We start from the raw sequence: 17,594 nt of genomic DNA on the forward strand, positions 1-17,594 counted from the left end.
GTATCTTGAAGGAAGCTCATAAAAGCAGGTTTTCAATTCATCCAGGAAGCACCAAGATGTATCAAGATCTGAAAGTGATGTTTCGGTGGCCAGGGATGAAGAATGATGTCACATTGCATGTATCTAAATGTTTAACATGACAGAAGGTTAATATTGAGCATCAGAGACCATTAGGAACCCTTCAACCTTTAGAGATTCCACAATGAAAATGGGAGAGTATCGCAATGGATTTTGTGATAGGTTTGCCCAGAACCCGGTCTGGTTGTGATGCTATTTGGGTAGTTGTGGATCGACTGAAAAAATTAGCTCACTTTCTTCCTATCCGAATAAGTTGCACAACGGAAGAATTGGCTCGAATGTATATCAAAGAGATTGTCATGTTGCATGGCGAGCCTTCTACCATTATATCTGACAGAGATCCTCATTTTACATCAAGGTTCTGGGGAGCTTTTCAGCGTGTATTTGGGACCCAGTTGAGTTTAAGTACTACATATCATCCTCAGACAGATGGTCAGTCAGAGAGAACCATCCAGACCTTAGAGGATATGCTAAGGGCTTGTGTTTTGGACCAGCCGACGAGCTGGGATCGATATATGCCATTAGTGGAGTTTGCTTATAATAATAGCTACCATGCAAGCATCGGAATGAATCCATATGAGGCTTTATATGGCAAGAAATGTCAATCTCCGCTATGTTGATATGAAACTGGAGAAAGAAGTTTATTAGGGGCTGAGATGATAGCTGAAACTACTGAGCAGATAAAGAACATTCGTAGCCGAATGCTTATAGCCCAAAGCCGTCAGAAGAACTATGCTTATCAGAGGCGAAAGCCTTTGGAATTTGAAGAAGGAGAGCATGTCTTTCTGAAAGTTACCCCAACCACTGGAGTGGGAAGAGCTATTAAGACTAAGAAACTGAATCCCCGTTATATTGGACCGTTTGAAATCCTGAAAAGAATTGGGCCGGTGGCTTATAGAATCGCCTTACTGCCAAATCTTTTGAACTTGCACGACGTGTTTCATGTATCACAGCTTCGGAAGTATACTCCTGATACGAGTCATGTTCTGGAACCAGAACCGATTCAAGTAAGAGAATATCTAACACTCCCAGTAATTTCGGTGAGAATTGATGACACTAGCATTAAACGATTACGCGGAAAGGAAGTATCATTGGTAAAGGTAGCTTGGAGTCAAGCTGGTATTGAGGAACATACTTGGGAACTTGAATCAGATATGCGAAAGGACTACCCACATCTCTTTTTAGGTAACTGAATTTGAATTTTGAGGGCAAAATTCTTTGTTAGGTGGGTAGGATGTAAACTCCATTAAATTAGTAAATAATTAGTTAATAAATTAGTTTTTAATAAGGAAGATTAAAAATGCGAATATTATATTAAATTAGGATAGAGCTCATCGAAACGAGAATTTTGACACTAATTTCGAAGAAATCGGTCCGAAATTAGACAGAGTGGACCAAACCGGTTGAATCGGGCCCGAACCAGGCCGTCGGTCCGACCGGACCAACCTATTAAATGAATCCAAGCCTTTCTTCTCGCTTATTTCAGAAGAAACGCAACTGAAGCTCCAGGGAGAAGAGAAACACTCCCGAACCCTTACGGCAAATTTCAACCCGCCGTAACTCCTCCCTCCGAGCTCTGATCGCCGCACCATTTGCGGCCATGTGACCACCGCATCGAGCTCTACGTTTCTACCGGAACAATTTCATAGGTAGGCCATTAATTACTCCCAACCACTCCTTTCCCCCAATTCTTGGAAGTATGGTACGGGTATTGAATTTCTTTGCTTTTTGATGTTTTAGGATCCAATTAGCTTGAGAAAAATATTTACTCTTGTTTATGTGAAGCTTGGGTAAGATAAGGATACGATAATTCTATTTTAATTTCATTGAACTTGAGCTTTGAGTATTAAATTGGATATATATATTTTATAAATGTGTATTAGGTTGAGAATAAATAATTTGAGCTTGAAATTGTGAATATTGGAACTTGGAGGAAGTTGAGCCTAGAGTTTATTGAGTTTTGGGGGGGCTGCCTTGGTTTTAAATAAATTGCTTTGGTCGCTACGTGGAAATTGGCCAAGGTATGGTTTAGGTTTCTTTCATTTAATAGATAATGTTTTGTGAAAACTTAGGCTAGATGACCATATGATAAGTTGGAATGCAGGTGCGTGTTTAATGTTTAGCAATTTGTGATGAATATATTTGGTTGGTGTTTGTTAGATAATAAGTGATTGATTGTGGAAGGAGATTATTATTATGTTAATTTGGAAAGAATCATGGTTGAATTACTGGTTATATGATTACAGGTATATTGAAGGAAAGCTTGATGGATTTGTTGAAATATGAAATTGTGTAATACTATTGAATGGTGGTTGATGAAATGATGTAGAGTATATTGAGTATTATTGTTGGCATTTTGAGTTGATATTGATAGGTTGGAAATGTATGGAATGAAAATATTGAATGAAAATAAGGTTTTGAGGAATTTGCAAAACTTTGGTTTTGGGCTGAACTTTGGCGGGCTATAACTTGATTTCTGAAAACCCAAATTGATTCTAACTTATTTTAAATGAAAATTGGATTCGTAAAGTTTATGCCGTTTGAAGAACGGAAGGAAAATGATTTAAGACAATTGAGTTATGCCCGTCGGAAGTTTGGATGAAAATATGTGATTATGCAGTAGGATTTCATGGGTTTGAAACTCTCTGGTTGACCTGCTATTGTTTTTGGAACAACGTACGTCCAGGCGTACGCGTGGCCCACGCATATGCATGAAATGAAAATTTTGGTTGCGCGACGCGAGTAGCCCTATGCATACGCGTGACATGAGGTATCCACCTACGCGTACGCGTGACAAGAAGACGCGCGCGCGAGCTGCATTTGTACATTCCTACGCGTATGCGTGGCCCCGATCCCAGCAAACATGATTTTCAACGTTTTAAACTGTATTTCAAACTTCTAAACCTCTATTTTCATTCTTTTAGTCATTAGTAATGGTATTAAACCTGATATTCGGATGAAGTTAAGAAATGGGGTTAACTTGGAGTTGAAATAAAGTTGAAAAGTGATGAAATGACAATGAAATGTTACAGATGATCATGTATGATACTTGACTTGATAATCAAATGAATGATCATGTATGATACTTGACTTGAATGATTAAATGATCTGAGATACGAGATTTCCTGGATAAAGTACCGTGGCTTGCCACCACGTGTACCAGGTTGACATCTCGATACTCTGTTGACCCTACGACGTAAGGGTGACCGGGCACTTATAAATTCCCGGGAATGTTAACCCCCATTGAGCAATAATGATTATTTGAGAAAAAGTTATGCATAGACTCTTGGGGATGCACGTCGAGGGACAGTCTAAGGTTTTCGGACTTGTCGGGTTGGCTGGATAACCGACAGATGAGCCTCATCAGCCATAGGACAGGCATGCATCATATGCACTCTACTTGAATTACTTGTTTGTGCATTAACTGGGTGTGCCTAAGTGTATTTACCATGCTAAATGTATAACTGTTACCTGTTGTATTTGTAACCTTCTTGTGCTTGCTTTTATCTGTTTAATTGTCTGTGAAATACTGATAGAGATGGAGGTATGGAGGAATGACATTATCGGATTTAGATTTAAGGTTAAGTTAAGTCAGGTTTAGATACTCTTAGAAAACCACCTTTTATTGCTTCTGTTTAATACTTTAAGCTCTATAATCTGAGTGTCAGCGTTCTAAGATTGCCTCTGGCATTTCCAAGACCTTATATCTTATGTGTGTGGTACATTTACCATACTGAGAACCTCCGGTTCTCATTCTATACTATGTTGTTATTTTTTCAGATGCAGGTCGAGAGGCATCTCGTTAGGCGTCTGGACCCCTGAGGCGAAGTGGTTACTGGGTTATTTTGTTGTGCAGTGATATATATATGTACTTAGTTTTCTCTCCGCATAACTTATTCTTTTTTATCCTCTTAGAGGTTTATGGAGAGGCAGGATTTTGTTTATGTACATTTGGATTTTGGATATGTATATATACATGTGTAAATATTCTCCGGCCAGTCTTGACTTCGCGGACTGAGTTAAGAGCTTGTTATTTTATATCTTTGGCACTCTATTCCTACTTTTATAATCTCATGTTTGATGGTTATAGCTTTCTTAGCATGCAATATAACTCGTTTCTTGAGTATTGCGCTTTTATTTTGCGATTTTTATTTCCCTTATTCTTTAAGACTCCTAGTATATTACAATCTTTCTGCTATTATATGTACACATTTTATTTTAGAGGTCATAATACCACACCACCTCTGTTTTACAACTTAAGCGTAAAGCTCAGTGTGGTAGGGTGTTACAACAGTTGCTTCTATTGGGTATCCATCAATTGTATCAGAAAATGATCTCTTCGCTGGAGTTTGATAGGAGCTGTCACCGTTTCTTTTCATAGCAGAACCCTTTGGTTGACATTAACCGAATAATGATTTTATATCCCATGCTCATGATTTACCTTTCAAACCATTTTTTCGCACAACAAATATTAACAATAAAACATGATATATATATATATATATATATATATATATATATATATATATATATATATATATATATATATATATATATATATATATATATATATATATATATAGAGAGAGAGAGAGAGAGAGCTATTACCCATCATTTGAGAATTCTGTAATAAGCAAGTACATTTTCTGATCTTCTCTAACAATGGGCAATCTTTTTTTATCCAAAAGAGTATTCACTCTTAGTAGTATTGACATAAATTATACTTACAGAGACATCAACAGAAGAGCCAACACACCCAAAATTGGACATGAGGAACTCATCATCTAAAATCTTGGTGACAATATATACCCCCTCAATAGTATTTATATTCTTACTAATATTTCAGGTATGAGTCCCTTTCTTTTTCCACTTCTTCACATGCATATTAGGAATTGTTGTTAGTGAAAAATAGATAGTTTATATTTCATTATATGGTTATAAACATGTAAAGTTCACTTACACATATCTTGTTAACCTTGTCAGTAGGCTTTTCCATCATCTGCTCCGTTTCTTTGTTCCACACCATGCTTTACATACCCAGATTCATCAGTCACAATTACTTGTATCATATACCTGCACAACCATGTCAGCAGAATTTAATAAACAAAAACTAACAACATTACATACAGCTACACTCAAAGTACCACATTGTTAATATTAATATCAGTTTAGTAAAATTTCAGTTTTGTATGCTAATAACGACTAACCTCAACATAGCTTTGAAGCCTACATGTCTATAATGGTCACACCAACACCTATCTTTACTTTCTATAACCTTCTTCGGGCATGTTTTACATAAAGTGTAAAACCAGTCACCTTTGCCAACCTCTAGAGACATAATATTTTCAATAATCTAGCACGACATTTCCTAACAAATTACACACAAATGAGCTAAAACATGCTTATGGGCTAAGTAATGATATAACAACCTCACCTGAGCCATATTGAGAACCTTCTCTATAGTCTTCACTAAAAAAATTCCTGCATTGATCTCATCTGTGGCAGAGTATTAAGGTTGGGTCTCAAGTTGAGTAATTCGTTATGAATAGGGAACAATATCCGTTTTCAGCTTATGCATAGCAAAAAGTGCTCCTATAATTTAATTTCACTGGTTTTCCCAAATCAAAAACTAAAGTACAAAATTAACTTCTAATGGTATTATTGGCAAGATCACACACTTAATTTTATTCTTTCTGGGACACCAAGACATAATACCAATGTCACACTTAGTTTGAGTACTGATACTTCTCCCAACGTTGGCATCGAATGCTAAATTTTGGAAGAGAATTTAAAGTGAAATCAATTCAAATATTAAATATTACTCTAGGTCCTCTAACTACAGAGTATTATGCTTGCTTTCCTGACCCGTGTGTGTGATAAGATCCCTAGCCTCTTCCTTTCCTACAACATCACTATGTAATCTACGTTGAATAATGTTGCAATTAAAATATATTACTTTAAATCAGATTACATAACATTGAGAGGAGAATATGAAGACTAAATTGATAGAACTTACCAAATAATAGATTTTCATCAGTGGTACCTTTTGACTCAAGTTCAGTAAATGGACAAAACTTGAAAGGATTAAAAGCGAGCATCTCAATTAGTTGGAATATTATCTCAGTCTTTGTATAAAAACTGAGCTTGTACTTGTGTGGACTTGTCCTAACCTTATCATTGTTAGTTTTAATAATAAAATTTCGCATACTGTAAATACCATGCTTCTTTATTTGGTGTCTAAACCCTTCCAACACAGGTTTGGAGATGGTTGCATGAATTCTATCACCTAGCAATATATTTTTGAAACAACACGAACAAAACAAATTACTATGCATAAAAATAGAACATCAAAGCCATTAGAATCACTCATAGACGTACCTTCTCATCTTGTAATACCATCTCCAAGCTGAACACCTGAAAAAGTCTTACAATCAAGCCATCCCCACAACCAATGACCAAGAAAGATTGGTATCATTGATTTCAGCAGCAAAATCAATTGTTCCGGCCATATTTCACCTGACAACAATAACAAAACGATTCTGAGTGGGTAAAAATTATGATATAGAGGGGAATGAGCTATAACTTACTTGTGTACATAAGGTTGAGCATCCTACTATATATACACAATTTTTCATATCCATATCCCTGCAATGAGCGAAAAAATCTTCTAGTGAGCTGAAAGATGTTCAATTTTTAAACACTTGTCAAGAGCGCCAAACTACAAGGTAATAACACCCCTATACGCTCACCATTCTAAGAATAATTGTAACCAAGTTACTGTTTTTTTTATGCTGCGTCTCGAGACGCATTTTTCCTTCAACATGCACGGAAAGAGTCACTGCATCATTGAATACTTCATATTTGCAGGAGTTCCACCAAGAATTCCACCAAATTACTCCATTTTTCGGAGGAAACATTGTTGCTGTCTCGTTGAGTGTACTGATATATTCTTAAGAAGTAGAGGTGAACGCGTATCAGATCGGGTCGAATCGGATATGACCAAAATTTCTATCTGATCCGCACTAAAATCATTGGATCGAATCCAATATCCGTAATTTTTTAACTTGGATCCGATTTGTACATTTGCGAATCGGATCGGATATATCCGCAAAATACAAAAATATTTTTAAAAACATATTTTATTAAAAATATCAATAAATTTTATTTTTCTATTCTTTTAAATATGTTTACTTTTAAAATAATATTAAACATACTTTTCTTAAATAATAAATTAAAATAATACAACATATATAATAATTATTAGTTGAAATAAAACATAAAAAAATATTTATTTATTTATTTCTTTATTTTTGTGGATACGTGAATCCGATTCAATAGCCTTGCAGATCGAATCTATATCCATAATTTTTAGATCAGATTCGAATAAATAACGTAGATATACAGATCAAATTCGATCCATAAAGACCTTTTTAAGAACCCTTTTTGATAGAACGCCTTAAAAAGCCATCCTAACAGTGTTCTGTTCACGTGTCGTCATAGAAAAAGTTTAGTTTTTGTTTTTAAGGAGTGTTAGGAGGTTAGTAACTTTTGTGATTTGTAGCCATCAAGTAGCTATTACTAATATTTTTAATGGTGTGAAATTACTCTTTTTTTTTTTTACTGGTTACATGCTGGCCAAAATTTAATAAAATTGTTAATCCTTAAATTTTTCCTTTATCTTTTTTGACGGAAGACTATAGTGCTTTCTTATCTGGACCCCATAACTTTTATATATTAAATAGACCTTGCCACCCAGTGGCGGAGCTTAGTTCAGACAAAGGGGGGCCATGGCCCCCCCAAACTTTTTATAAAAAACTTAGTAGTACTTTTTCAAAAGATAAAAAATAGTTCAAAAATACTTTACTATGACTTAAATATCTAATAAGTTCAATAAACAACACTCTCTCTATCTTTAAGTTCAAATATAAAAATTAGATATTTTTTATTTATTTAATTTAATATTATTTTATATTTTACTATTTATTTAATTTAATTTTTTATATGATAAAAAATAATAGAATATTCAATAAGTATTAATATTATTGTATTTGTATAAATTGATAAAAAAAATTCAATAAATATTATAAATTTTAATATTTGTCCTTCTAACTTCTTCTTTACATATTTTACATGATATATATTCAAATTTTTATATAAAATAATAATGAAAAATCAAAGAATTGATACATTTTTTAAGAGGAAGGCTAATATTTCAGAAGGAGAACATATAATTTTTACAATATCAACACCTGTAGATAGTTCTTCTACTTTAATGAATCACGAAGAAAGTGAGATATAACCTTCAAAAGTTCAAAAAGTTTCATCTGATGACTTTAACCTTAACTTTTTAGAACGAGATCTTGAAAAATGACTTTAAATTTGGCAATATCACCCAAATCAGAGAATGAGATTAGACGAGCTTATCTTAAATGGGGTCCATATCAAAAATATTTTAACAATTATTTTTTATCTGACCTCCCAAAATTTTGTTTCAAGTTCCGCCACTGTTGCCACCTTTCATTGTTGTTAAGTAAAAACAGCTTGGATGCGGAAATCTTTATGGACCTTCATGGAAGAAAACAAAATAATAATAATAATAATAATAATAATAATAATAATAATAATAATAATAATAATAATAACAAAATTTAAAAAAAAAAGAAAGAAAGAAAGAAGAAGAAGAATGAATATGCCAACGAGCGTGTAGTTTAACCAGTTCTAGATAAGAAAACTCAAAATTGTTCTTTCTAAGTTCTAATACATTCACAAATATTTAACTTAAAAGCCTTTTTGAAAATTTGGGTTAAAATGATTCTTTAATTTTAGCCATCTATTATACTTCTTCTAAATTTATACTATTTAAATCAATGATACAATTCCACCGATATCATTAATTATATATATGAAGATGAAGGTAACAAGACAAAAAGACATGAATGCATCTATTTTGTTCAACAAGTACGATCATTTGGCCCCTATATATATAAGACATGTCCCATAGTTTTCAAGCATCATATCCAACTTTTTATAAATTTGCGTCTAATTTAAGGATTCTTTTCATATACTCTCCAAAATCACGTACAATTATACTTTTTAGATAGAATTTGTAAAAAAAATACGTCACATCAAAAAATAAAATAAAAATATCGTTGTATATATACAAATAATTAATTTACTGATAAAAATTTTATATAATAAATACAAGTATATATGTTATTTTAAATATTTACACGTCAAAATTTATATAAATAATATGGTCTGTCTTATAATTTAAATAAAATAATCATTAATAAAGCTCACTTTTATTATGATGAAGATGTGTAAGAGTCTCTGATTTCAGTGATTTGCCAAACTATATTTTAGTAATCAAATAAATAATAAGCCGATAATACAATATGAATGATAAACGTCTTTTTAACAAAGTGTATTAGGTACAGTTTGGGTAACTAACTTAATTAAGTTTTTTTTAATAAAATAACTTAAACAATAAATAATTCTATTAAAAATAATTTATAAATAAATTATTTTGTATTTAGATTTTTAATTCTAGAAATATTTATTTTATAGAAATATGATAAAAAATAGAAGTATTATAAAAAAAATTATTTTTTTTACTTCTCTATAAACTCCTAAATAACTTCTTAAAAAATTATAATTTGATTTTAAAAATTACATTAGACATTAATACTACTACTTTTCATAAAAAAAATTACTTTTAAAATTTTTCAAATGGACCCTTAATAAAGCAACATCCACGAAAACGACAAACGTAAAAGTTGAGCTGGATCCCACAATATAATAATAATTAATCAACCAATAGAATACAACGTAAACTGAGGTATTCGGTGATGGTGTTTAACTATTGAGTGCAAATAATATTGTCTATGAATATTATTCACTATCAGTTGTCAACGTTAGTTAGTAAATTATTCTGCACAATTCATACATGTTTTATAATACTTTGAAAAAGTATTGACTACTAATATATACTATCTACTAATTTATTATTAATAATTAATTATTATATTTTAAACATATATATAAAAAATACATTCAAAAGATATATTTATAAAAATATTTTTATTTAACATAATTATAAATAAAAGTTAACAGAAATTAATAAAATTTTTGTTGATAATGTAACAGAATTATAATTTTTTTTAGAATCATATTTTTTTTATGTATACAGTAATAATTTATTGATTAATAACAAATTTTTAAATAAAATTTAAATTTATAATAGATTAATTTTTAATTTTTTGACCAAATTAAAAAATTATAAAAAATAAAAAAAAATTACTAATTTAAAAAAATTATTGTATTTGAATGAAAAAAAAATAAAGCTCGAATAAATTTACATATAAGATATCTTTATCAGAGTGAGAAAATCTACCTAACCTAGCCAAAATTTTTGCAATGGTAGATTGTTTCGATTCAAGGATTATCTGATTATGTTAAAAAAGAAAATGTTCTTGCTTTTTATAGGCCGCGTAATGCAATATTATTGTTTTCTCATCTTAGTCGAATATATAATTGAACTACATCAATTAGTTAATTTAAAAAAGTTTTGTATATATTAACTTAATTTACATGATAATTTAAAGGTGAATATAAACCTTCATTACTTCAAATTTTTTCGTCGTGCCGGGTTGGTTCAATGTTGATTTCTAATATTAAATGGAGATGTTATTTTCTTGTTTATAGAGTAGTTGATTGGAGAGAAGGTAGTGGGCCATTTTGCGAGGTTAAGTTCTAAACATCTTTATCACGTTCCTTCATTATCTTATGCTTTTTAATTTCCATTATCATATGTGTGTATTATAATGAGAATATGCTATACCTTATAACTTGGTGCAAGGCGGCTTAACAGGACAATATAAAAGACTTGACTATATGCATATATGAATGACATGTGAATTTTGAACCATTCAATAATCTATCACTCTATCTCATCCTCGTTCAGCATTTTTGGCTAAAATTCTGCTAAGTAGAGAATGAAAATTATGAACAACAGAAATAACAGAATGCACCTGTAGACCCAATAACACTTTTATTTATTTTCATCTTTATTTATCATCATTAATCTATCTAACTTCCTACTAATTGCTAGGAGGCAGTAACTTTTGTGATTTGTAGTCATCAAATAACTATCAATGATGTTTTTAATGGTATGAGATTTCATCCAACAGTGTATGATTATTCATTTTTATTTTGCTAATTACATACTGGCCAAACCTCCTAGACTTTTCCTAATACAAATATTTAACATTAATTAAAGAGGGCCACAATCTTGATAGCTAGCTAATTGTATTCTGTTAAATCTAATTAATTAAAACTGAACCATGTATACTCATTATTTGATGCCAAAAATAAATGAACACAGTTGTCATATCTTTCATGGGAAGGAAAGAAAATAGGAATATGAATTGAAGGCCAAAAAGTATTTGTCAATTTTAGAAAATTAATTACATTTTATAATTAATTTTAATAGTTATAGTAAGTATTAGAAAATATAAAAATAAGATTGATGATCAGTAAGATTTACTTAATTTGTTATGAGATGCATAGTTAAGAATTATGGCTAGGGACATACATATGTTTGATTAGTGCCACGCTAGGATTCATCATAAAGCATTCTCACATAAGTCTAAAATATTTTTTTAGTCCATTTTTTTAAGTCAACGTCAATTAATTTTTTAATTTTTAATTTTTAATTTTAATTTTAATTATAACTCTAAATCCTAATTAAATTATCTAAGAAAATTAAGAATAATTTTATAATAAAAATGATTGATAGTAATTAATTAAAAATTAATTTCCTATACTTCTTTCTTATTGATTATTACATTACATGTAGGTTCGTGATGTTTACTTGTGTTATCTTGTAATTTCTTTTAAGTGTACTCTTCGCTTCTAATTTTTCCTAATACTCGATTTGACTACTTCAGAAAACAAAAAGGAAAAAAATGGGCAGTGTTACGGCACGTCATTTTAATTAATTAGCTTGTTTGTTTTCTAGAAGGAGAACTACTTTATTTATTCTTTACAGTTTACATCAATATTTTAATTTCTATCTGTCCGTCATTATCCATTTTGTGCATGCTTGTGGGTCCTTATGCAGGAATTTTAACAAACCCTTCCAATTGATGAGAAAACAGGAAACGACTTGACATCTCTACATATGGAACCAATTAATTTATATTATCGTAACAAATCAGCAAGGGCTTGATGCCTTTTTACAACTTTATTGAAACTATATACGTGACACTATAATATATCTATATATCTATCTATCTATATCTATAAATCCTTATACACATGGATTTTACAAATTGCACAAACTATTACATACAGTACCGTGAAGGCAATGGAAATAGTAGTAGACATAAAAACCAAGTACAGCATCTTTTTTGTCCCGTGTCTATACAAGGCAAATTAACACCCAACACAAACTACGTGACAATATACTGGTTCCCTACCCTGTATATTTTACAACCTTGATTGCTTTTTAGTTTCTAATGTACACATCTTATTTCATTCAAACTCATTATTAGAAAATAAATCGCCTTTTTCTTTTTTCGGCGTTATATTTTATAATAACAAAAAAATGAAGGATAGATGAGTACAAGAAATAGTGGTTGAGTAGAAATACGTATGGATACTAAATGAAATTATGATAAGGTGAAAATTCAAGGGTAATAAATTTCATTGATTGTACCTGAGTTTTCACCTTATGATAATATTTTGAAATGATTTACAAACCTGCATCAAAGGGGACACCAGTGCCGGGAATCCATGAACCACCAGCCAAGAAATCACCAACAGAAAACTTGACAGCCTCAGAGGGACTACTAATAACATGAAAGCCAGGCCAGTGAACCCTACCAGCAGTGTTAGCACCAGGACCAGTGTTCATGTACTCACCATAATAGAGTGTGCTGAGAGCAAAGCTTCCACTCCATGGTTTCCAACCGGCCGAGTTAATCAAGCCGTCTAGGCCGCTCTTCATGATCACGGTTCTTGAGTACTTCTGCCATGGACGCCCGAGGAAGGTCTTGAAGGAGCCCTGAACGGATCTCATGTCGCCGGCAGCAGTTATGCGGCTGTTGTGGATCACGATGCCGGTGTTCTCGTTGGGATCGGTTCTACCTTGGGCGGTGACGGTGATGTCCTGGTTGCCCATGGGTCTTCGGACGTAGATGTTGCAGTTTTGGAGGACGCAGGCGGCGTCGCCGAAGATGAAGTCCACGGTGCCGTACACGTCGCAGTCGCGGTAGAATTGGCGCTGGGCGTAGGCGTATAAGGTGTCTTGGTAGCCCTTGAAGCTGCAGCGGTAGAAGACGGAGTGGTCGGAGCCAGACCGGAGAGCTACGGCCTGGTGCTTCTGTGGACCCGCCGTGTTCTCAAAGGTTATGTCCCGCGCTATGAACCCGTCACCGGAAACCCCTGCCACAAACAAATTAAATATCACACCACCATCTTTATAACAATTTTCGTTAATAATTATTTGATTTTCTTTTCTTTTATGTCGTTTATAATTATTTAATTTCCTTAATTAATTTAGTCCATAAGTTTTTTTAGGTATAATTAATTCATTATCTGTTTCTTAATTAATCCATGGAATATGAAAAATACCGTATTTACCAACGTGGCTTAGGCTTTATAAAACACTTGAAAATATTCTGGTAAAAATGTGCATATATCGATCTTTATGTAAACTCAATAGACAAAATTTATTAAATAAAAATTTAATTAAATTATTTAATAATTTTTAATTTTTAATTTTACATAAAAATAATTACATAAAAATTGTTACCAAATTTTTTTATGTGATATTAATAAGGTTCATATTAAAATATTTTTTAAGATTCTTTTAAGTTTGAAAACACAGTAGTGTTAAGAAAATATATTATATTAATTATATGATAATTAAGAAATTAATATTAATGAAAGGCTATAAATGATATTAGTATATAATAAAAATAATTTAGTATGCAGTAGTAGGAGTATAAAAAGTTAGAGGTTGGAAGAAAAGTAGCAATAATAGTGATGAGATGTTGTAAAATGACATGCGAATAGGAAAAGGAAAATGATGATGAATTGATTATTGATGATCCGTATCACTTTGTTGTACAGAAATGAGTACCGCCAGTGACAGTGCATGTCCTTTTCCGGCGTCCAGGGGTACGCTTATCTTTGAATTGGTTCATCATTATTATAATATTTTATTGTAACGTGTGCATGGTAAGATAATAATAATAATAATAATAATAATAATATGAATATGAAGAGTTACCAAATGTAGCTGAACGGAAAGTGGTGGATCCATCTTGTGCGTTACCGTCAGCAGTGACAACGGTAGCGTCAATTCCATCTCCAACTATCATTATGTTCTTCACTGTCTTCTTGATATCAACATTCTCTTTGTAAACTCCTGCTTTCACGTGCACCACAACCCTCCTTCCTCCCCCAATCCTAGCGGCGGCCGCCACTCCCTCCGTTATCGTCTTGTAGTTCCCACTCCCGTCTTGCGCCACCACCACGTCACCCTTTGGTGGTGTCGCCGCCTGAAGAAGCCTCCTATCGGAAACCGATAGCCATTCAGGGAAGCCATGTCCGTGTTTGTTATGATTTGATGATGATGAAAGCAATAACCTCCTCCTTCCTCTGACTTCTTGCTCCGCTTCTAACATGGACACGGCCTTGGTGATGGACTGTTGGGAATAAGACACAATTCCCCCTTGAGAAAACACCTTTGACAGAGAAATAAAATAGACACAATCACAACACAAGAATTTAACGTGGAAACTCCAATTACCGGAGAAAAAACCACGGCCGTTGTCAAATGACAACCAGAGAATATCACTATGTGAAAATTGTTACAACACATAGACTTCTTTCTCTCACCGGCACCCCAGTACACCCACACTCTTTCAAAGCAAATATCTAACTACACCTCACAACACTCTCTAATCAAAGAGTACAGAGGAAAAGAAAAATCAGATACAAGCTTAAAGTGTTTCTGACTGGTGCAAAAACAAATGGAGAACTTAGCCTCATATTTATAGCCTAGGCCACCCACTCCATTTGCTATCCTAAGCAATGTGGGACTAATTCAACCAAATCCTAACAATCTCCACCTTGATTGAAATAGTCACACATCTTCAGCTTCCATTGTCAACACCGACAATTCTTTGCTGCCATTGTCTATACCGACAATCATAGTTCAGAGAACTATCATACTCCACCATGAAAGTATACTCACTTGGAATTAGACCACTCCAAGAATTTCGCCTTGGTACAGATCGAAACCTTGCTGAAAATTCATGGTGCAACTTCCAAATTGGCTTTTCCTGGAAGTTCTTCAGCCATCGACCTAACTCCGCCACACACCTTGCATCTCAACGCCAACCAATGCCCGTGTGCAATTGTGGACCCGATTGCCACAACTTATCCTTATCCATGGCAGTGCGGTAATACCATGAGGATACTTCTTGTCTTCTAGAGAACATCATCTTCTCTCATAGAGAGAGCAACCAGAGATCTTCTCCTTCAACGCCTTGTGCAAACCTGATTGTATCAACACATCCTTGACTTGTACTTGCCACAAGCCAAAATTGATTCTTCCATCAAATTTCTCTATTTCAAGCTTCACAGCACTTGAATATCCTGACATTGTTGCAACCGTATACTGGAATATTATAACTCAACTGTAGACCGTGCACTAGGAAGGGTCCCCAGGAAAGAGAGGTGGGTCACAATGGACACACTTAAATACCAAGTCTTTCCTTAGCCAGAACCTTTTCCAAACTGCACTCTCACAGTGTCACACTGCCTTCCAGCAACAACAACAGCAACCAAAGATCAACCTCAAGCCACAGGACAAAATTCTTTTCTGATGTGGAAGGTCAGACTAGGCTGCAACCACAGAGCATACTAAGAATAAATCCCACCGAACCGAAGCTCTGATACCACTTGTTGGGAATAAGACACAATTCCCCCTTGAGAAAACACCTTTGACAGAGAAATAAAATAGACACAATCACAACACAAGAATTTAACGTGGAAACTCCAATTACCGGAGAAAAAACCACGGCCGTTGTCAAATGACAACCAGAGAATATCACTATGTGAAAATTGTTACAACACATAGACTTCTTTCTCTCACCGGCACCCCAGTACACCCACACTCTTTCAAAGCAAATATCTAACTACACCTCACAACACTCTCTAATCAAAGAGTACAGAGGAAAAGAAAAATCAGATACAAGCTTAAAGTGTTTCTGACTGGTGCAAAAACAAATGGAGAACTTAGCCTCATATTTATAGCCTAGGCCACCCACTCCATTTGCTATCCTAAGCAATGTGGGACTAATTCAACCAAATCCTAACATGGACAAGGAGTTGCTGAGCAATTTGGAGAAGTTGGACAGCATGGTTGGGAACAAGTTTAGGTGAGAATTCAAGTTGAATTCAATGAAACCGTTTTGGCATGTTTGGTGGTTTGCAATGGAAGCACTTTGCCATGTTAACTTGTCGTTTAGGTTTTTCGATTTCATTGAACGGTTCAGCTGATAAATGGTGTCCTCATAGAGCTCCAAACAATCTTCCCAAGCCATCTTGGCTTTTTTGTTTTCTTTGAAGTTTTTAGGGTCCATGGTTGAGACTAGTTCATGGGCTCTAATGGCTTGGTCCATGGTGACCTTAAGGGCCATGCCGTGGAACGAATAAGAAGGTGAAGAAACATGTTCATCTTGGGTCGATGATGTTTCTGAGAATAATGTATTTGTAGCTGTCTCAACGTAATGCTTGCAAACATTTGGGTATGGTGTTTGATTGCATGACAATTGTTCTTTGCCATGCACACATGCAAAGAGAGAGTAAACAATAAGAATGTAACCAATGCAACAGTTCAATGAAAAGAGCTTCTCCATATTTTCTAGGATATATATATTGTATATGGCAATGCAAATAAGCTTAGGATGTGTGAGATAGACAAGATTTTCCTAGAAATGGTTGAGTGCTTATGATGAATTGTAAGTGCAAGGAAATGGAGGTATATATAGGCTAGGAACTTGGCTTTGGTAGGCCATGCAGGTACACATACTTGTGGGTGTGGATGCACAACACATTTTCACGATGCACTTTTATTAGGGTTTTTTTTGCATACATTTTAAAATAATGTTCGCTATAGGGATAGGGATTAACTGGACCCTGCATGATGTTTACGGAACATTATTGATTACAATGTTAATTAACTAACCAATAGCTTCATACGTGTTTCATTACTTGATGCATTTATAATAAGTACATCTTATGGTACACAATTAAAATAATAATAAATTAACAGTCATTATTAGGCTGAAGAAAATAATAATATATATAATCCATCTAGGCGTCCCAAAAGCTCAATAACTTAGCTTGTATATCACATTATTTTAAACAAATGACTTAGAAATGATGTTCAAGTCACTAATAAAGTAATAATATTGTTTTCCACAAATTAAAATTCGAAT

General features: G+C 33.4%; 1 protein-coding gene across 1 annotated transcript; it reads right to left on the reverse strand.

Annotated features, from left to right (window-relative positions):
- Window positions 1–12,258: 12,258 nt before the first annotated feature.
- Window positions 12,259–17,335, reverse strand: LOC112738176 (pectinesterase). Its single transcript, XM_029291578.2, has 2 exons — window positions 14,375–17,335; window positions 12,259–13,524 (listed from the first exon to the last, which is right to left on the reverse strand). The coding sequence occupies exons 1-2, from the start codon at window positions 14,769–14,771 to the stop codon at window positions 12,833–12,835; spliced, it is 1,089 nt and encodes a 362-aa protein (XP_029147411.1). The 5' UTR covers window positions 14,772–17,335; the 3' UTR covers window positions 12,259–12,832.
- Window positions 17,336–17,594: the final 259 nt, after the last annotated feature.

This window comes from Arachis hypogaea, chromosome 13 (assembly GCF_003086295.3).
Source record: "Arachis hypogaea cultivar Tifrunner chromosome 13, arahy.Tifrunner.gnm2.J5K5, whole genome shotgun sequence".
Taxonomy (NCBI): Eukaryota; Viridiplantae; Streptophyta; class Magnoliopsida; order Fabales; family Fabaceae; genus Arachis; species Arachis hypogaea.

Coding starts and splice junctions, on each gene's coding strand:
- LOC112738176 (XM_029291578.2), bottom strand. CDS start 14,771: ATGTTAGAAGCGGAGCAAGAAGTCAGAGGAAGGAGGAGGTTATTGCTT. Junction 13,525..14,374: donor TTTCCGTTCAGCTACATTTG/GTAACTCTTCAT, acceptor TGTTTGTGGCAG/GGGTTTCCGGTGACGGGTTC.